The 21,850-nt window shown below is 43.7% G+C and overlaps 1 protein-coding gene across 3 annotated transcripts in view; it reads right to left on the reverse strand.

The window, feature by feature from the left end:
* Nucleotides 1-21,850, reverse strand: part of R3HDM2 (R3H domain containing 2) — a 921,072-nt gene that overhangs the window by 477,083 nt on the left and 422,139 nt on the right. For all 3 annotated transcript variants that reach the window (XM_086966594.1, XM_086966584.1, XM_086966589.1), the window contains 2 exons: nucleotides 16,843-17,039; nucleotides 14,822-14,863 (listed from right to left, as the gene is read on the reverse strand). In XM_086966594.1, coding sequence (XP_086822720.1) covers nucleotides 14,822-14,863; nucleotides 16,843-17,019 — 219 coding nt within the window. In that variant the 5' untranslated portion in view covers nucleotides 17,020-17,039. The remainder of the gene's footprint in view (nucleotides 1-14,821; nucleotides 14,864-16,842; nucleotides 17,040-21,850) is intronic.

Here is a 21,850-nt window from a genome sequence, read left to right on the forward strand (position 1 = left end):
TTTGGAAAGCTTTTAGTGCTAGAAATACTGCTAGTAGTTCCAAGTAGTTGATGTGCAGTTTCTTTTGCTGCACACTCCATTTCCCCTGCACGGTGTATTTGTCTATGTGCGCTCCCCATCCGGAGAGCGATGCGTCCGCTGTCAGTATTGCTTGTGGAATCGGTTCTAGGAACGACCGTCCCTTGGAAATGTTTGTTGTGTTCCACCACTTCAGAGAGCGATGCGTACGGTCGTCTACCAACACCAGATCTGTAATCTGACCTTGAGCCTGATTCCACTGTGTCGCTAGACACTCCTGTAGTGGGCGCATTTGTAGTCTGGCATGTGGTATTAGTAGTATGCAGGAGGACATCATGCCTAACAGCTGCATAAACACTCGTGCTGGTAGTGAGTGTTGTGGTTGAAATCTTTGTATTAACTTGACCATTGTCTGTATCCTGATTGGATTGGGGTATGCTTTGGCTCTTTCTGTGTCTATAGTAGCCCCCAGGTATTGTTGAATTTTGTTTGGTTGTAGGTGGGATTTTTTGTAGTTCACCGTAAACCCTAGGTGGTGCAGCAATTGAATGGTCTTCTGTGTGTTGTGAAGACATTCCTCTTGTGACTTGGCCTTTATTAACCAATCGTCCAAGTAAGGGAAGACATGTATTTGTTGTCTTCTTAGGTGTGCTGCCACCACAGCTAGGCATTTTGTGAACACTCTCGGTGCTGTTGTGACCCCGAACGGAAGGACCTTGAATTGATAATGTTGTCCTTCCACTACAAACCTTAGGTATTTTCTGTGGGCTTTGTGAATTGGGATGTGAAAGTAAGCGTCTTTTAGATCCAGTGTAGAAAGAAAGTCACCTTTCTTCAGTAAAGGAAGTACTTGTTGGAGCGTGACCATGTGGAAATGTTCCGAATTTATGTATGCATTGAGAGGTCTGAGGTCCAAGATTGGTCTTAGAGACCAGTCTTTCTTGGGGATTAGGAAGTATAGAGAGTATACTCCTGTCCCTTGTTGATGTTTTGGAACCTTCTCTATGGCATGCTTTTGTAGCAGTGATAGCACTTCTTCTTTTAACAATGTCAGATGGTCTTGACTCATTGGACGCTGTTTGGGGGGGATGTTTGGTGGGGTAGCAGTGAGTTCTAGGCAATAACCATGTTGGATAATTTGTCTCACCCACTTGTCTGATGTGATGTTTTCCCAGACAGGTAGGAACTGTGCTAGACGTCCCCCGACCAGTGTTATGTGGTCTGGGGGAAGTTGTATTAAGTCACTGTTTTGGGGTTGGGGAGTTGTGGTTGTTATTATTTCCGCGACCTCTACCCTTGTTGTTGTTACCTCTGTAACTGCCTCTTGAATTACCTCTGGGTGACGTTGGTGTAAAAGAGGTGGATTGCTGACTTGTTCCTGTACTTTTTGAGCCCCCTCTATAGGTGGATCTACCAAAGGAACCTCTTTGTGTTGGCTGTTGTAATGCTCCCATTGACTTAGCCGTTTCTGTGTCCTTTTTCATCTTTTCTAAAGTCTCATCTGTGCTTGAGCCGAAAAGTGTCTTGAATCAAAGGGTTGGTTCAATAAAGATGTTTGTACTTCTTGTTTGAACCCTGAGACTCTAAGCCATGCATGTCTCCTTAACATGATACTGGTGTTGATGGATCTTGCTGCAGTGTCTGCCGCGTCTAGGGCGCACTTAATGGAAGTGTTAGTTATTATCTTTCCTTCCTGTATTAGCTGATCTGCTCTTTTCTGATGTTCTTTAGGGAGATGTGTGATGAGTTTTTCTAACTCATCATAATGTGCCCTGTCATAGCGTGCAAGTAGCGCTTGTGTATTGGCTATACGCCAGCTATTTGCCGCTTGTGGTGCTACTCTTTTGCCTGATGCATCTATTAATTTTGACTCCTTATCAGGTGGAGGGGCTTCTCCTGTAGATAATGAGTTTGCTCTTTTGCGAGCGTTTGAAACTACAAGCGAGTCCAGAGGTACCTGTCCCTTGATAAATAGTGGGTCCTTTGGAGCTGCCTTATATTTTTTATCAATTCTTGGGTTTAACACCCTAGCCCTCACTGGGTCTTTGAATATGTCTGCTGTGTGACTGAGAAGACCCTTCAACATAGGTAGAGTACCTGATGTTCTTTGTGCAGTAGGTAGTGTCTCTAATAGGAAATCCTCTATTTGAGGTTCTGTATGTAGATCTACCTTATGATATTTTGCTGCCCTATTAATGAGCTGTACAAACCCTGTGTTATCATCCGGTGGTGAAGGCTTTGAGGGATATAACTCTGGGTCATTGTCATCATCTGACCCTGCGTCATAATGTTCCCATGGGTCATCCTCATCCGGGATAGTGTCATCATTCCCATGAGGTTCACCCTCCCCTGTATCACTGTCTACATCTGACTGAGGTGTAGATGGTTTTGGTGTAGAAGGTGGAGGAATAGTTGGCATAGTGTGAGGAATAGGAGAAGAGGGTGTGACTCTAGGTCGAGGAGAAGTAGGAGGAGTTGTATTTGTCCCCATTGTTCTCTTTTTAGAAGGAAGAGATTTGTCTTCTATCTGTTCATTCTTCCTCTTCTTCGTCACTACTTTGCCAGTCTGTGGATCGATAAACAAAATCTTTTGTTTCGGATCGGTTTGCTGCTCCTGTGTCGGTACCGAAGCTTTTGGTTCCGAAAGGTGCCTTTGCTTCCGTTCGTCAATGTTCGGTGTTTTCGGCACCGAGGATTTGCTAGATTCCGATTTTTTCGGTGTCGAGTGAGTCTTCGACGTCGAAGCATGTTTCGGTTTCGACATGGAATGCTTCGATGTCAAAGTCGATGTCGACCGCTTCTCGGATCAGACATGGTGGGAGACCGAGAGTTTCGGTTTCAGTTTCGGTTTCGTTGCCGGGCCCGAAGGCGGGGCGTCGGAAACTTTCTTCTGCGGTTTGACCGGGCTCGAAGGCGGGGTCGTTACCACACGGGATCGGTTTTTTGGTAAGGGAACGTCATCACTCACGCTTTGTTGCACGTCGAGTTCCTCGACATCCGACTCGTCCCCTTCAGACCCCGACTGTTCTTCATGATCCTCTTCTTCATCGAGGTGCTGGTCTTCGAACAGCTCCGGGATCGCCTCCGACTGCATTCTGGAAACCTCGTGTCTTCGAGCTCGACGGTTTCTAATCGTCGACTTGGAGGAGAATGCTGCGGAGGCTTCGCAGTCCCTGGATTCGTGTTCAGGCGATAGGCAGAGGTTGCACACCTCGTGTAGGTCCTTGTGTGGGAACTTACCACCACACGTTGGACATTTCTTAAATGGAGTCCTTTCCATGGACTCCGGGCTTGACCACGTCGAGAAAGGTCTCCTGTTCGTCGACGTAGATCAAAGTTTTTTCTTCGATGTTGGAGTCGAAACGCGTCGGAATGGAAATGAAATCGCGTTCGATAACAATACCGTCGAATTGGAAAGGGAATACGTGCCGAAAAGTCACTTCTTTCCGAAGTCGATCAGGAGCGCTTCAATCCTCATCCGAACCCGATGGCGGAAAAAAACAATCTAAGGATGGAGCCGATGCCCATGCGCACTAGCAACCAAAGGAGGAGTCACCAAGATACAAAAGACTCTCCAAGAGAAAAACAAGTGCTATCATCTGAGCCCAACACCAGATGGCGATCTATTCATAATGTACCATCTGCAGCCCATATGCCTCGAACATGTGAATTATCGTGCTCGATTTGATGCCAATGCACGAGCACAGGATAGGTTTAATACCTTTGATAAAAGTAACCAGTATCAAATGTCTGATTATGTGCAACCCGATCTTTAAAATTCAGCTCATGCATAGGATTGCCTAGGATGGGGTAAGGAATCAGTTGAAGTTCCAGTAGATCAGACGGGTCCCTATGTTACAGCACATGTTTTGGGTTCTACTGATTGGTTTCTGGTTGATACAGGAGCTATTCGTAGCGCTTTGTCTAAACAATTGGTTCCAAGGGCTCCCCTGTCTGGCTTAACTATTACTTCGATAGGTTTCGATGGAACACCTTCCCTTAGCCCACTATCACAACAAATTGCATTTCATGTTGATAAATTTAGTGCTCCATGTCCGTTTTTGCTTTCCCCAAACACACCAGACAACATTGTGGGTCTTGATATGCTCAAGTATTTCAGAGCTACAATACGATGCTCTCCCGAAGGGGTGCGTGTCATTTTGAACGATAATTATTCTGTACCTGAAAGAGCTTGTCTTGTTAAAGAGGATACTGCTTTAGCTGGACTCCCTAAATCTTTGCGTGCCACCTCGGACACTGATGTGGGCCAAATGGTCATCTCACCAGTACACATTATTGTCAAGGAGGGAGCTGTGTTACAACGATTGCCTCAATACAGAATTTCACAGGAGGGTGAGGAAGCACTCATGAATTGTGCATGATCTTATTCAGGTGGGAGTTGTTGAGGAAGTTCCATTTAATGTCTGTAACAGCCCGATTCTTCAGATACTAAAAAAGGACACTGATACTAGAGTTTACAGTTTCATTATAGACCTTAGAGATCGTATAGATTTTGTAGAATTCCTCAAGGCTACACCAAGAGCCCGGGTATTTACAGTCAGGCATTGAAAACAGAGCTTGATTCCTTTGCTTTACCTGAAGGTGTGGCTCTCATACAATATGTTGATATCTTGTTGGCAGCCGATACTCCGGAACAGTGTGAAAAATGGTCTATCTTTGCTTTCATTTCTTGCATCCCATCATCATAAAGTATCACGAAAGAAATTGCAATATTGTAGACCAAAGGTAACCTACTTAGGTTACCTTTTGTCTAAGGAGGGACACGCATTGACATCAGATCGTATACAAGCAATTTTAGATACTCCAGTACCTACCACACATAAAGGAGTGCGTGCATTTCTTGGTCTTACTTCCTTTTGTTGACAATGGATTTTGGGGTTTTCATACATTGTTAAACCTTTGTTAGCACTTTTGACAAAAGACGCTCCAGTGCCCCTCCCTTGGTCAAATGAATGTGAAACTACTTTTCGGCAGTTACGACAAGCCCTTTGTTCAGCACCAGTGTTGGGTACACCAGATTATATGATGCCTTTTACACTTTATGTACATGAGAAAGATGGATGCGCATTGTCAGTTTTATCCAGTTACATGGCGATAAGCAACGTCCCTGTGCATATATTTCAGCAGTTCTTGATCCAGTAGCCCGAGCGTTGACTGGATGTTTTCGCTCAGTTGCAGCAACAGCTGTGTCAATACGACAGAGTGAAGGGATAGTTTTGTCGCATAAGTTGTTAGTATTGGTACCCCATGCGGTTGATGCCCTTTTAAATCAGACAAAGACGCAGCACTTAACTAGTGCTCGTCTGACAGGATATGAATTGACATTGCTAGCTCCTCATATTACACTGAAGAGATGTGCAACTTTAAACCCAGCTACTTTGTTACCGTATCCTGCGACTCCGTCTCAGTCACAAGAAACACATGATTGTATATTCTTGACTGAGGAACAGACAAAGGGTCGAATTGATTTACAGGAAACGCCCCTTTCAGATGTAGATGGTGAATTGTGGGTTGATGGGTCTTGTTTGAAATTACTGGATGGTACGACCTCAGCCGTGTATGCAATCACCACGCTTGAAACAATAGTGGAGACAGCTCGCATACCACAGAAATCGGCTCAAGCAGCTGAACTGCTAGCTTTGACACGAGCATGTGAGCTTAGTGCAGACCTATGTGTGAATATCTACACAGATAGCCGCTATGCCTTTGGAGTGGCGCACGATTTAGGCCTACTCTTGAAGTAAGGAGGCTTTCTTACATCTCATGGAATGCAGATAGTGCACGGAGACTTAGTGCATAATCTTTTGACTGCATTGACATAACCAAAGAAAATAGCCATTGTTAAGTGTAGTGCACACAAGAAAGTGACAGACAAGATTGGACAAGGTAATGCCTTTGCAGATCACGTGGCACGTGAAACTGCGACGCAGATAAACACTACTTCCATGTATGTAGTGAAGTCACAAGCTGAGCGTTGGCATGATGCAAGGCAGGAAGTACGAGAGATACAGAAATCTGCTTCTGAAAAGGAACGTGAACAATGGTCTGAAGAGGGAGAGTTGGATGACGAGGGTTGTTGGCGGAACAAGCAGATGGATAGGTGGAAGCTGCCTATAGCCTTTGTACAACCTATGGTTCAGATGGCACATGGGCTAGCACATGTTGGAGCTTTAGCAATAACGAAATTGCTTACGCAAGTTTGGGAGCATTCAGAAATTGCTAGCACAGCTAAAAGAGTAGTACAGTCCTGTTTGATTGGTTTGCAATATAATCCAGGAAAGGGGACTCGAACTCCAGCTGGAGGATTTGCTAACCGACTGCCTTTTGAAGTCCTGCAAATGGACTATATCCAACTTGAGCGTTGTAATAATCTGAAGTATGTTCTAGTGGTGGTTTGTGCTTTCAGTAAATGGATTGAAGCGTACCCCACGAAGGATAATACTGCCATTACTACAGCTAAAGTGTTGCTGAAGGAATTCTTCCCTAGATTTGGTGTTTGCAAACTCCTATTGAACGAAAACGGACCTCACTTTGTTGGGGAAGTTATCAAGTATGTCCTTAAGGGATTAGGAATCAACCAGAAGTTCCATGCAGTGTTCCACCCACAATCAGCAGGATTGGTGGAAAGGTATAATGCTACTCTGAAGCTGAAAATAGCGAAGATACAGGCTTCTACATATTTGACTTGGCCAGATGCGTTGCCTTTGGCATTGTTGTCTATTAGATCAGTGCCACACTCTCGAACAGGCCTCACCCCCTATGAGGTGGTGTTTGGAAGGCCTATGAATGTCTGGGGAGTTCCGAAACCGAGTTCTATATGTGATGTACCTTGTGTCTTAATGAATGACTATTTGGCACAATTAACTGACAGCTTGGTTTCTATTCATCAACAGGTTCGAGAAGCACTCCCTGAGAGATCTACTGGTGAAGGCCATAACCTCCGACTTGGTGATTATGTAATGATCAGGTCGTTTGAGAGGTCAAGCAGCTTGGAGCCGAGGTGGCGTGGACCAGAGCAGGTGCTCCTCGCCACGAGAACAGCGGTTCGAGTCACCAACAAGAAAAATTAAGTGCATAGTACCCATTGTCGCAAGGTATTGTCGACCTTGGTGAAACCTGCTGTGCTGACCGATCATCGAGAGATCCTGACTACGGAGAAAGGCCACGCTTTATCACCTGACGAATCTGCGGAGTTCTTCGCGAACCAGACGATTCCTGGAGCATCGCGATACAACTTGAGGCCGAGAAAAGAATCTGCAGTTTTGAAAGAGACAGGTTGAGCAACCGCCCTGGGTTGTGGAAACGGAATGCCGATATGACAAAGGGGGGGGGGGGGGGGGGGGGTGAGATCAGCCCTGCCTAGTGTAGTGACAACGTCTACCCACGGGAGAAGAGCTCTTAGAATTATTTTAGTTTTTTCTTTTTGTGTTTTCTCATTTTATTTTTTTGAAAAAGTTGATTTTGCTGCTAAAGTGAATAAAAAGAAAATTTTCGGTGTTATAGGGTTCTTTGCTACTTTGAAAATTATAGCGGTGATCACTTGGTCTATTGAAGTGATGATCCCTGCTCGTGAATTATTTGTTGCTACTACTCCCGCCCGAGAAGAGCACCAGCATTTTACTCTTCCATATCACGGACAGAAACACCGCCAATCCTACCTTAATAATATGTTTGTTCAGATGCTGCACCATACACATAGTGCTACCAATACCACTAATTGTTGGATATGTGGTATGATTCCAGCGCATCAAAAGAAAGGAGGAAACCCTTTTATCCCACTTCCCTTTTCGCACAATGGCTCTTGTCGAGCCTGATACAGTTTGCTTTTCTCGACTAGGAAACGTACAGTAGGACTTCTTTTCCGTTTGAATAAAGAATGTTATCAGGACAAAAATGGGTATCCCCAAGCCAGTGGAACTATATGGGAATGGGAAGAATATCGACCGGACAATTTCTCTACGCCATATGTCTTCACCCAGACAAGAGACTGCCAAAAATGAACCTTTTGTAATTTCTGTAACAAAGACTAAAGCAGACTTATGTGAACAAAATACTGGACGAATTCCAGTCGGAGTGAGTGAATGTATTACAGTATTAAATATAGATGGAGCGAATAATAGTTCATTTTTAGCTTCACATAATACATATTTAGTATGTGGCAGTAATGGATATCATCAATTACCAGTTGGCTGGTCAGGTGTATGTTATGTATCTTTTCTATTACCACCTGTTTTCTTGGCACCTGCATCATACCATCGAGATTTTAAATTATCAGAATGTTTCATTGAACAGGAGCAAAAGAACCATAAGCACTGATGAAGTGGATCAAACAGACACTAGTTTACAGCAATACGTTGATTTTAATTTGGGATGGTTTTCTTTTGTGGGCGCTGCACTGAAAAGAAGAAAAGTAAGAAGGTTAACTAGAGTGGTAGAAGCTGTCACTAATCAGACTGCAATAGCACTAGGGAATATCACTGAAGAGTTACAGGTTGCAAGAATTGTAGCGTTACAAAATCGGATGGTCCTTGACGTGATGTTAGCAGATCGAGGAGGAGCATGTAAAATTATCGGTACCAGTTGTTGCGTTTATATACCCGACAACTTGCCTTCAGTGTATGATACAATTTTTAAATTACATAAGATAGCTACAGATATTCACGCAAAGAATGGTACTTGGTCCTTTTCTGGATGGTTTTGGGCTCTAGTCACTGCTTGGGGTTGGAAACTATTGTTCTATGTATCGCAATTGCAGTGATTTTTACCTGTTGTATGTGTATTCACTGTGGCCCAATGATGTGCTCCATGTGTATTACTACTTGTATGCCAACTAAAGAGAATATTGTGAAAATGAAAGCACAACACATTAGATAAGGAAGTGGCCGATATGATGCGAATAGATATACAAGATGAGTATTTAGATTATCCTAGAAAGGCGAATGTCTTCAGGTAATGCTGAAAGGGTCGTCTGAAGTAATTTGACAGCGACTAGATTAAGCATTAGCAGAAGACATCTTAGTTTTAGCTGTTAACTTGACATTTAGCGGACTCCATTTTGTATTCCCGGCAGCCATTTTGTTTGCTGCACGCTGCCTTGTGTCCACCATGTGCTTTGTCCTATCTTTCTGTTCACGGCGCTTGAAATCTGCCCGGCAACAAGTTATATTTAGCAACCCCCGCTTCTGCACATATCTTGAGGGGTCCACATCTGTTAGTGATAAGCTTCACAAAAGAGTTCTTGTGTATTAGTCTCAAAACCTATAGCTCCTCCCACTGATCGATTGTGCCTCTCGATATTACCTTATATGTACATAAACTGTGCTCTTGTGTTTGTACCGCCTTCTTTTGATCCCCTGTGTGGATATCAATAAACCACGTTTTCTTAGCTCGGGGTGCTACTTCTTGCAATGCCGAAGGGTGCTGTTTGAATCGTAATACCACTCCTCATGAGGTCTTATAAACATTACTTTTGTATTCTAGTTTCCGTTTCAAGTTCTTCCTAATGGTCTGAGGACTTGTGCTGAGAAGGGCGAACCCCTTGTACTAGTGGGTCTAGCTGAGGCCCGATACATCGATTTCTTCTTTGGAGTAGTGAGATTATTCTTCATAAATGTTTTTTTCAGGATTTTCAGTTAGTTGGGGCTTCAATGGTTTTCCACACAAACTATCTATACCTAATTCTTCATATGATTTTTCAATAATTCTAGCAAGTTCATAAGGTTGGTCTGCTATATCGGTTTCTTAACTTCTGGTAGCAGGTTGGACTGTCAATTGAACTGATTGTCTATATGCTTTTGTTAATTGTTTTAGCTGATCTAAAGTTCTCTATCTGACATTTCTTCAATGTCAGGATGTGGTGTATAGCTGGCTAAAACCGTCCATGTAGCTCCTGGTCTACCTAGTGGACCGAGCCTGGTAATGTGATTTTGATGTTTTAGGGCGCCATTAAACCAGAGCTGATGCTCTTGGTAAGTTAGTGGAATTTCAACGTCCCCGAAAGGAACATATTCAGCTGGAGGTTCCTCTGCTTTGTAGTAGTGGAACTCCCGTGTTACTAGATTTGCTTGTGGAAAAGTAATCCATGAATATAATACCTTTGTCTGCCGATATTCATGTGCCTCTATCACAAATATAACTTTACCACCTCTTGATGATACCCCATTTTCTGTAAGTTTTATAGTTATGGTTTTCCTTATATTTGCCGGGATGTATATAGCATCCGGGTCATTTTGTTGGAGAGCTGTGTCATTTAAGACTGCTTGAGCTGCTATTCTAGCTCTCTCCCTTTCGTCGTCACTCTCCGATATTTTTATTTACTAAAAACAATTTTCAAGGAAACAAAGATTAGATGCACAATATTTTGGAACACTGTATCCTTCAATGTTGACTAAACCAAAAATTAATACATAGGATTCTCGTCCTACTTAGTTTAGGCTGATATTATGCCCTTTCACCCACTCCAGACGTCTATTGGAGTTTTTACGGGAAAGAGGGGTCTGTGTGAAACGCACAACTGAGTTGCTCTAGTATCTAGCGTTAAATTATCGCCTTACCAAACGTAGGTCGCCATGTAGTGTAGTTCCTATATTCCCAATAGGCTCTGCGCCTTGGAATAATATATCCTGTAGCTTAGACGTAGGACTGAGGTCTACTAGGTCTCTACCGGCTATATTAGACTTATTTGTGAGTGCCAGCTAGCTCAGAGGTCACTAGAAACTTTCTCGAATAAACAAGAAGGGATTCGTTTCTGACAACCGCATAAAACATGACAACTTTGTTTCCCAAGAATAAGAAATCAAATCTCTAGAGTCGCTGAAACAATAGATAACTATTTCACTCAGTCAATCGTGCCTGCTTAGTTTCACCAGAGGTGCAAGAGAAATAGAGAGACTAGCGTTTTCAATAAAAAAAGTATTTATTGAACAGTCTTCTTTCTCAAGCATTGAAAATGAACTGCTATAATAGTAAAGCTTACTATGAAGTACAATGCATATAATACGAACAGTATTATAAAGTAGTACTGTAAACGCACGATATGATTTCTAAGCCATAAAGTGCATAAAATGTATAAAATACATCAAATACATACAGTGATAAAAGGATGACTAAAATACTCAACTGGTGCTTCTAGAATACGCCTACCCGGCGTACCTAATCTAAGTCTGGTAAGAGGGAGGGAGTATAAGAGGAGGAGTTTAAGTCTAGGAGTTCTCTGCCAGGAATCGGATTCCAATAATTCTTTAAGAGGTCTAATCAGCTCCTTACCTTTGTTCTAGAATGAAAGAGTTCTTGCATCTCGTTCTCAGGACTCGATTTCCCAGATACCCGCAACGGTAGCCTGGAAACACTGGAGCTGGATTTCTCGGCAGGAGAAATGACAGTCTCGCAGTGTGTCTGCTGGAGGGTCGGCTTCCTTCGGCACTTGCTGCAGCAGGGCGTCAGTCAAGTAGATAGTCGATCTGCTCCAAACCACAGTGTGTTTGTTTAGGCAAATCAAAGCATATTTATACTTTGAAGGTGCCGAGTTTGACGCATGTTTGGACTTAATAACGTCACTCAAAGGCTCATTTCTTGGAAAACGCCGGGAGTTCTAGAAGAACTTAATATTCAAGCAGGGTGGAAGTCCCAGGCTGCTGAAGGCGGGTTTTTCCAAGGAAACGTTGTTAATTCTTGGAGCTTAGTGGAAGTATCCATGCCGTATTTGGGCTGTATGGTTTAGGCCAAATATGGCAATGATTTATATGCCTATATAAGGGAATGATAAAGTATACCTTAATAAGGGCATGAATCGGGAAATTTATACTAGGGTCCGAGATTCATTTACAACAAGATGATGAAACAGACTTCGCTGATGCAGAGACTAGGAATAGTGGTTCACTAGGAATAGCTGTTTGCAGGCAGTCTGGCCCTAATGGAAGCAGACGGCAAAATAACGACTTCAGAGTACATGTTTCAAATATGGCCACATCTCTGAAGGTATTGCACATATGGGGATTTTCAGTTTAGCTGCTTATCGGACTAGGGCTACATGGAAGGTGTTAATACATCCAGCAGATATTTTGGCTGGAAGGGAGACTGAGTGTGTTGGTGATTATTTCTTAATGTAGGATGCTGAAATGGATATAGTCCTAGAAACCAAGGGACACATGTCTTGTGAGATCTTGTACTGGAAGTGACGTTCAAGAATGAGGGATCTCATATGATAATGTAAAGAGACAGGAGATCAACGTGTCCCATATCTACAACGAGAACAAGACCTTCATCACAAAGGTTTTACAGGATCCATGTGAGCTTGAGGAGGAAGAAGTGATCAAAGAGGAAGAGGAGGAAGGACAGGTTTCAAGGACTGTATAGGAACGAAATCCTGCAGAGGCATAGTCAGAGTCAGAGAGTGGACCCTCCTTGAAGGAGTTGGAGTGCCTCGAAGGTCAAGATCTTTGTGAGAAATACAGATCCGAAAGTACAATCAAAGTTGAGATTTCTCTAAATGAGAGACTACACCTTGAAACATGGAGTATGAGATTGGAGGCAGCCTTCTGGACTTCAGCTTCTTTAGCCATAAAGCAGACAAAAGGTAATGCTCAATGCTGTGTGCTTTGACGTCGATGGTGTAACTCTTGAATGGGGTAAGGGGGGACTTCAAAGACCATGGTCAGAGCTAAGCTAGAAGTCTCTTCTCCATACTCAATGGAATTGCAAACAGCGATTCCTGGCATTTCTGGAGGTTCCTCATTGTGGTCAAGTCTGATTTTCTCTGTCCTTCATATTTCTTTTTGACTTGCTCCAGCGGAATTCACACTTCCTTGGAAGATTGGGATCTGGATGCAAAGGATACACAGAAGGTGAAGTTCTGATGTAGTTTACTTACCGCCAAAGTATAGTCACTTGTCAAAATCTTCTTAATGAGTAGATTCCTACTGTAAACATTACAGAGCATCCACACATGGCTTGCCCAAGAACTCTCGCTCAAGGACACAAGCGCTTTTTACCATGAGCTAATGTGATTTGTCCTTACAGGGTCTTGCTTCCCTTGAGGGCATGGTCCCACTAGTCTTACAGCCTGCGAACGTACTAAAGCAGTTATCAAAAGATGTAGCTGTGACAATTTTGAACTGGACTAGAATATTTTAAATGCTATACAGAACTCTGTACCAGAAAAGTTACCATGTCCTAAACTGTGAAGCGCTCTGATACCCTACGGGGTCATGTTTGCGCTATACAAAACACGTAATAAATAAAATAAATAAAAGTTCATTTTTTTGAGTCAAAAAGAAAAAGTCTTGTCAAAAATCCAAAAAAAAAAAACACTGGCTGAAGAAGTGTCAAAGGAAGACAACTAAGTAAGGTCTTTCCTAAGAAAGAAGCCAAAAAAAGGCCACGATCTGTGCTCCAGTAACCTGAAGACAGGAGCTAAAACAAAGAACTGGGGAAACTGCCAGTGAAAGACCATGATGGGATACTGGCGGAAGGAGATGTAATAAAGGAGCAGTGTCAGTTTTCCAACCTTTTCAAGCTGCAGCCTACTTAGCAAAATTGTCATGCTTTTCCATTTTCTTTAAAAAGGTTTCTTAAAGTTTTTTCTTGTTACTTTTAGAAGTTGAGCGGTTATTTTCAATTAAAATTGGCTTCTTTTTTTTAAAAAGGAAATATTGGAAGACTAGTCATTATAGCATAAATTATGTTGTGCTAAAATACAGTTTTATTATTTACAAAAGGTTTTTCTAGAAGAAAATTGTACTAATGTACACTTTTGTAATCTTTGATGTGGAATCTAATTCATGGGGAGGACTGCACAGTTCTTATGATTATCAATGGACATCCCTGAAGAAGCATTCTGTCAAGGTGTTTGATTCCAGTGAATTTAGTGGTTATATGAATGAACCTAAGTCAGCCTCTTGCAAAAGTTGCTTTCAAACAACCAAGAACAAGGTCCTGAGCCCCAAGCTCATGGGGCCAGCAATTCACGTACCAAGAAGTCTCTGCAGCTTTAGAATGCTTTGCCTGCAGCATCTATTAAACTAAAATTTGTTTGAGAACAATGCCAAGCTACATCATTTGAGTTAAAGAATGCAAAGTAAAAAGTCCCAGCTTTGTACCTTTCTGTGGAGGCACTCTAAAATGGACTCGGTTTTAAGATGACTGAGTTTAGGGATCGCTACCTTTTTTTGGGCGGGAGGAGTTCGTGCGGGGTTAGAAAGAGGAAGCAACCGTTTATATCAGGGGTCTCCAAACCGGTCCTGGAGGGCCGGATGCATGCCAGATTTTTAAAATAACTACATGCATCTCAATGGGGATATCCCAAAACTCTGGTATGGATCCGGCCCTCCAGGACCGGTTTGGAGACCCCTGGTTTATATTTAAAAAACTTCAGATATTCAAACATGACATTTTTCACGTGGCCTCATGACTTTCATTAATCACAGTTTGCCGAAAAGCCCCAAAAATTAGCCAGAAAACATCTAAAAATAGCATGGATACATTGTATGTAAAAAGCATGCATAAAGTGCTTTTTCTTAGATTTTTTTTGTTTTGGCCTATGTTGCTGGCTTATGACTACACCCCCCTGTAAGACTTCGTAACCACTCTGACATTAAAACAGCGTGACAGCGCTAATTGGAAATGCAGGATCCAACAAAAAGAGGAGGCGGGGGTGGCAGAGGTGCCAGCGCATCACCTCCTTGTATGCAGTGAGCCATCCTGAGCAGCTCAGCTGCGCACAGAAAGCAGGGCATGGAAGAGGGAAAAAAACAACAACAGAGGGGGACGAGGAGAGAGTCTGTACCTTGGCTCTTTTCCTGGCATGGCTGTGATTTGGTGTCCGCCTCTGCGCCAATTGTGAGAAGAGGGGGAGAGAGAAAGAAAGAACAGAAACGTTAAAATAATACTATCAACAAAAAGGGGGGGGGGGGGAGTAATAGACAAAAATAAGAATATGTGTATATATATATATATATATATATATATATATATATATATATATATATATATATATATATATATATATATATATATATATATACACACCCACACACACACATAAAAAACAGTGCAATACTTTTATTGAATGAAATACGTACACAGGCCCTTGTACCAACGGTGGGCCATAGCGATAGAAATAATCTACAGTTATGAATTATCGGGCTACTATACACGCTAAAACGAGCAATACGCCGAACATAACATCTGCGCAAGCTCCTAGCTCATACTAGAGAGGCTGTATTCTGATGTAATAAACAAAACCAAGAAATGCAGCTAATGTATCGCACTCAGACCTCCTACTAAGCCACCCTATACTGAAATTTAGTGCTATCATGTGACGTTAAATTAGAACACAGCCCACGTCCAGTCACCAAATGTCAACACAGGGCGTGTAGCTGTACTGAAATAAGAGCAGGTGAAGCACCATGCACAGCTTTGAAAAAAGAACCAAGGTCAAACTTAAAGCCTAAATCTGTACTGAAACATGTGCAGCTAAACCACCTGCACGAAGTTCAAACTGATGATTTATATCTATACTTCAAAATGTGCTGCTAGGACACGGACAACAACACTAGTAAAACCCCATCAGGATCAAACATAGGGCCTCTTTTCTACGGGGGGGCAGTGGAGCTAATGCACACAGCAGAGCTCCCAAACCAGCTCCAAATTCAAACACGGGCCTCTATGCGTGCCGAACCAATGTAACTCAAATTGCAGCTACTGCATCAAGGAGGGGGCCTTCTGCTAGCAACAAGGTCAGATATAGGAAATCTAATCTTACTGAAAGAAGTGCGATAATACACTGAGCATAGTACTTATACAAGCACCAAATTCAAACACAGAACTTTCATCTGTCCTGAAACCTGCACCATGAAAGCAACGAGAACTACTCTTGTACTGGCATCAAGTTCAAACACAATGTCTGCAGCTAAAGTACCCCCACAGCTCATGGACACAGTTCGAACACAGAGCCTCTACATTGAAACAAGAGCAGTCAACAAGTGCAGCTAATGCCTTAAGCTCAGCCATCCAGAACTAGTTCAAACATAGGTTCGCTAGCCACACTGAAACGAGTGCAACTAACGCATCAATCACAGCCCTTGCACCTACATCTGGTGCGAATACAAACAGAGACGTGCAGGTAATGCGTCAGATTTATATATGGGACAATAATCTGGTCTGCCACAGGTGGGGCGAGCGCACAGAGCTTGCACCCATGGCATGGTCAGACATTTCCTGCATTTGTTCTGAATTCAAATACGACAATCATCTCGACATCAAGTGCCAGGATACCCATAGGGTGACAGTCATGCGCTTTATAAGCACCTTCTTTCATTTCATCAACCCTATAATCGAACAGCTGCATTTCTGCAAAATAGGTACAACCCGATGGCTGGTGCCAACCTGCAGCACCATCTCTTTAATGGACACCTGATTTAAATGCCTGCTGCTCTAGCAGTTGTAGTGTCCAGTCTACAAGTTTTTACCTGCTACAAAGTGCTCAGAATGGAACCCAACTCTACTTTAGGCTAAAGTAGAGTTGTGTGCCATTCTGAGCATTTTACAGTTAGGCTATTTCAGTGATTCACACCCACTCTTAATCCGGGAATATTCAGAAGGTGGTCAGGAAAGAAGAATGCCATAGGATTCAGAGTGCCAGATAATAACTAAGGGACATATTGGGCTATCCACCACAATGGAGTGTTCGAGGTCTCTAGCAGGTTGTTCTTATTCTGGAGCGGCAGGCATGACCGACATCCAAACTGTTTGAAGAAGTCACCAGTTTCCTAAATCCTGTTACCACTGTTCAACGCATGGTCTTACCTGGGATTCTTGCCTCGAATAGGACTCATCAGTCTCCTTCTCCACCTCTTCCTTGCTCGGTGACCTGGACAAGCACTTGCTTTTGTTTACAGACTCCTCTACTAGCCTCTTCTCAGACTCCTTCATGATCTCCAGCGTTTCTTGCGTAGTGTTACTGTTGGACATCGTCAGCATCATTGAGGGCAATCAGAGGAGACCTAGACAATGAAGGACACAATGCAAACTTTATTTTGCAGCCCATTAAACTACAGAATGAATAACATTCTAACAAGGCTAGAAGAGTTAGAAAAATGATGAGAAGAAATTATGCTTCTATTCAGTAATCTCAGTTCAAAATGTATAACCTACATTATGCATGAGAAAGCTCCAAATCTCCATGTTTCTACATTTGATAAAGAGACCTGTGCAATAGTTCTAAACGGTACAATACTTTAAGGATGTATTTTAATCCTGATCTACCTGCAAAATAAATATAAAAAGAAAGAATTATAGGAAATGAGCTTTTCGTCTACTCAGAAAGACTAGAAGGGTGTTCTTAATCAGCAGACTGAGAATTGAAAAAAGCCGGTCTCTGAGGCGCTAGAGGGCACACTGCGGGATGGCTGGCTAATGAGGCAGCTCCGCCAGATGGAATAATGATCGGACTAAATTGCCGCGTTTAAGGCAGTGCCTGTGGATCTACAGGCAGAATTGCCGATCGGAACACCCCAGGCAACTGATGATGCAGCCATAGTGTGGTAATATTGGCTCAAAAACGGAGAAAAATGCCGATATAGACTGCTGGGACGTCCGGGCTGAAAGCTGGTAAGATGGCGGCCATTGCGCTGTATTAATGCACAGCTCCCCGCGCTGCAAACTCTGCTACTGGGCCAGATTGCAGTCTGTGAATGTAGCGATACTGCGAAATGACGGAAAGCCGGCACATCCCCAACATAAGAACACTTTGAGGCATTTTAGAGCGCTGTACTAATTAGGCGCGAAAACGGCAGAGAACTGTCCTAAGATGGCTACCCCCAGATGCATAGCGTAAAACAACCGCGAAGTGCGCACGGAATGCACGACCACCACATCGGTGGGTTTGAACCTCAGCTGCTCTGACCGATCATGACCTGGGAATATAATCACTGGAGGAAGACTCATGGGTCTGCATGAATGTCACCTGTAGCGCGGAGAGACATGATTACAATGGCGACCCCTTAACGAGCGCTGTAACCTGTTGCATACTGTGGATAATGGTGAAATGACGTCACAAAAGATCAAGCTGATGCACCCACACTGGTACTGATGTCCCGTGCTGGTAGACTGCACAGAGACCCCCATACATGCGAAGGTGAAGAATGCAAGTGTCGAGAACGTCTGCTTAATTATATGCCACTTTCTACGAATGCAAGCAGGCAGGTTTGCTGTTTGCGCAAGAGGGATAACAACGCATATTACTGACTGCTGATATCGCTGCACAGGCGGGAACACAGGTCCATTTGAACTGGGGAGGTCATCCTGTACGGGTGCTAAGACCGATCCCGCAAAAAACCCACACTGCGGATTGCCACTTCTATTGCAGGACACGTCTGTGCTACCGACGAAATTACGGGGTATTGGACCACGCGGATAATATCCACTGATGTGGGCTGGCATCCACCTCTGAACCCCTGTACATCTACTGGTGACTACGCTGCTCATACGGACCACAGACAACAAATGTTGGGGCGACTACTGCGGTAGCACAAGTGGCAAAGGCGGCGTGCTGAGGAAGAAGCGCGAGAAGGTGGAAATAACCGCAGCTCAAGACTTCAGTCAGATTCGACAAATACCATTAAACAAGCTATCCCCACTTAAGCGACAATGGGAAAAACAGAAAATCAACAGCCAAACCTCACTTTTGAACCGCGTAGATCGGTACGCGGCCCCACAAATGCAGCCGACGGCGAGACCGGTATGGAAGGGCGCCACGGAGAACAGTATGTAAGCCATATTAAAAGCGATTCAAACTAGCCTCCAGGACATCAACGGCAAACTGAGCCACTTAACTTGCCGTATGGATAACAGGGCGGCGAAAATGGACAGACAAGGCGAGAGGCTAGATGAAGCGGAAAAACTATTCTCGGCAGTGGAGGACCACACTGTCATACGCCAATTATTGTCACACAACAATTGGATATGGCCTCCAACATGCCCAGTAACACAACGCTGAACATAATCGCGTGGAATATTCGGGGCTTCACGAACCCCAAAAAAATACGACAGATATTTGCATGTATAGATAGGTGGCATGTCGATAATATAATGTTACAAGAGACCCAAATGGCTCCACACGCATCTAAAAATGTAGGCACACGATGGGCGGAAACAATACATCACTCTGCGTATTCCTCTTATTCTAGGGGAGTATCCATTTTGGTCAAAAGGGGCACAAATCTCCGAATGAAGGGCGCGATTATTGATAAAGAAGGACGATATGTATTGCTGAAGAGAATACTATGAGGGCAACGGGTGGCACTACTTAATACACTTGGCCCCAACATAGACGCCCCGGAATTCTTCCACGAAATATGGCAGCAATTACAGGATGAACTAGACAGGACTCTGTTTTGGGGAGGAGACTTCAATTTAGCCTTGAGCGATATCCTGGACAGGTCATAACAGAGCGCGAGCAAAGATATTGGACATAATGGCTGACTTGCAGCTATATGACATTTGGAGAGTTAAAAAGCCAAAGAAAAAAAGAGGCCACCCAACCCTCCGCGGCTTACAATAGCTGGTCCCGCATTGATTACTGGCTGCGGTCGGAATGGGCCACGGATGTGAAGCATTTACCGAAAACATTGTCAGATCATAACCCTGTAATATTGACCCTTCAGATTCCACATTACACACCCCCGCCATACAGCTGGAGATTTAATGCCACAGCACTCACTGACTCAGTATGAGGACACTATAGCCAAAGCATTTAAAGATTATTTCTCAAACAACGAAGGCTCCACAGACGACCCATGCATGCTTTCGGAGGCTTTTAAAACGACAATACGAGGAATTTGCATAAGCACCTCGACTGGGATATTGCGGAACATACGGGCACAACTTACACGCTGTGAGGCGCGGCTCAAAGAACTAGAAACTGCATATAACAACACACAGTACATGACCATATTAGGTGACATTCAACAAACCCTCACAGAATATCAATCATTCGCTCAGGACGAGGTTAAATGCATACATAAACGCCCCACTGCTAGGAGATTCGGAGAAGGTGGGAGGCCGGGAAGAGCATTGGCGGCCAGAATATGTGAGGGCCACAAACAGCAAACAGTCTCGCAAATAAAAGACAAGGGAGGTAATCTATACACAGATACACAAGGGATATTGAATGGCTTTGTGAGAACTTATAACACACTGTATACAGCACAACCCACCACATCAACGGCTGATATCTTCACTTATCTGGAGAATGTAGCCATTGCGTGGCTCTCTGATACACAAAGGGCATACCTATCCCTTCCGATCACTGTAGAGGAAGTAACATACACTATCAAATCCCTAACCAATGGTAAAGACCCGGGTCCGGACGGGTTCACGGGCGAATTTTACAAAGCGTACGTAGATAGGATAGCACCCCGCCTGGTAGAAATGTTTGGTGCAGCATTTGACAACGGCGTCTTACCCTCAACCCTGCGGGAAGCAGTGATAATAATGCTACTGAAACCCGCGAAAGATCCGGACAAATGCGACTCTTATAGGCCATTGTCGCTAATAAATGTTGACTCCAAAATTTTAGCCAAAATACTAGCTACGCGATTACAACCTCATGACAAATTTACTCCTCCCTGACCAATCCGGATTCATACCCTCCAGCTCCACGTCACATAACACCAGGACGTTATTTGCCCTCTCCCACTACCTGACCGCAAATACTAAAGCGGTGGCGGTCATGTTGGATGCCGCTAAGGCTTTTGATTCCATCGAATGGACTGATCTAATTGCGGTCCTTCAGAGAATGGGCTTCCTCCGATGTTTATCCAATGGGTGAAACTCCTATATACCAAGCCGGTGGCTAGGGTCCGCATAAACGGATATATTTCAGATGCCTTTCCTGTTGAACGCGGGACAAGACAAGGCTGCCCCCTATCCCCCTCATTATTTGCCATCGCTCTCGAACCCTTGACCTGTAAAATCAGGCAACTCCATCACCCCTCAGCCCTACAGTTTCCAGGAAGCCCACTGCATATATCACTATATGCAGATGATATGGGGCTCTATGTCAGAGATCCTGAGCGATATCTTGCATCCTTATTACGTGAATACATTCATTTTGGGGGGCATTCTGGGTTACAGATAAATTGGGACAAGTCCTCCATTATACCGCTCACGGACTCCACTACACCTCATGATATAGACTTTCCATTGGTATGGCAAAATGACCCTATCAAATACCTAGGTGTGTGGTATCACAGAGATCCAGAACTGGTCATTCGCACTAACTATGGGCGGGTGATATCCTCAATAGAAGACGAGGTAAATAGATGGATACAACTGCCACTATCCCTAGCAGACCGCATTGAAATTGTTAAAATGGTGGTCTTGCCAAAATTGCTTTATTTATCTAATAACATCCCTATTTGTTCGCTGCGGGAGGTTTTTAAAAAGATTACAACGGTTGTACTGCGGTTAATATGGGCCAGCAAACAGGCACGTATCGAATTACGCACGCTAACACTGCCATACTCTAAAGGTGGGCTGAATGTGCCAGACTTTTTACTCTATTACCTATGCGCACAGTCACAATATGCCCAGACTGGTATCACACCATTCCCTACTTAACGCACACGGCGGTGGAAGAGGGTGATGCTCATCCAGTCCCCTTAGATGCGATTATCACGTATAACAGACCACCACTGCATGATCGTGACATTAACACCATTGATACCACAGCACAGGCAAGGCGCAAACTGGGACACATGGCGAGTAAACTACCTGTGTACGCTCCAGCTCTCCCACTACACCATCATCCTGA

This window comes from Lissotriton vulgaris, chromosome 1_1, assembly GCF_964263255.1.
Source record: "Lissotriton vulgaris chromosome 1_1, aLisVul1.2, whole genome shotgun sequence".
In the NCBI taxonomy this organism is placed as follows: domain Eukaryota; kingdom Metazoa; phylum Chordata; class Amphibia; order Caudata; family Salamandridae; genus Lissotriton; species Lissotriton vulgaris.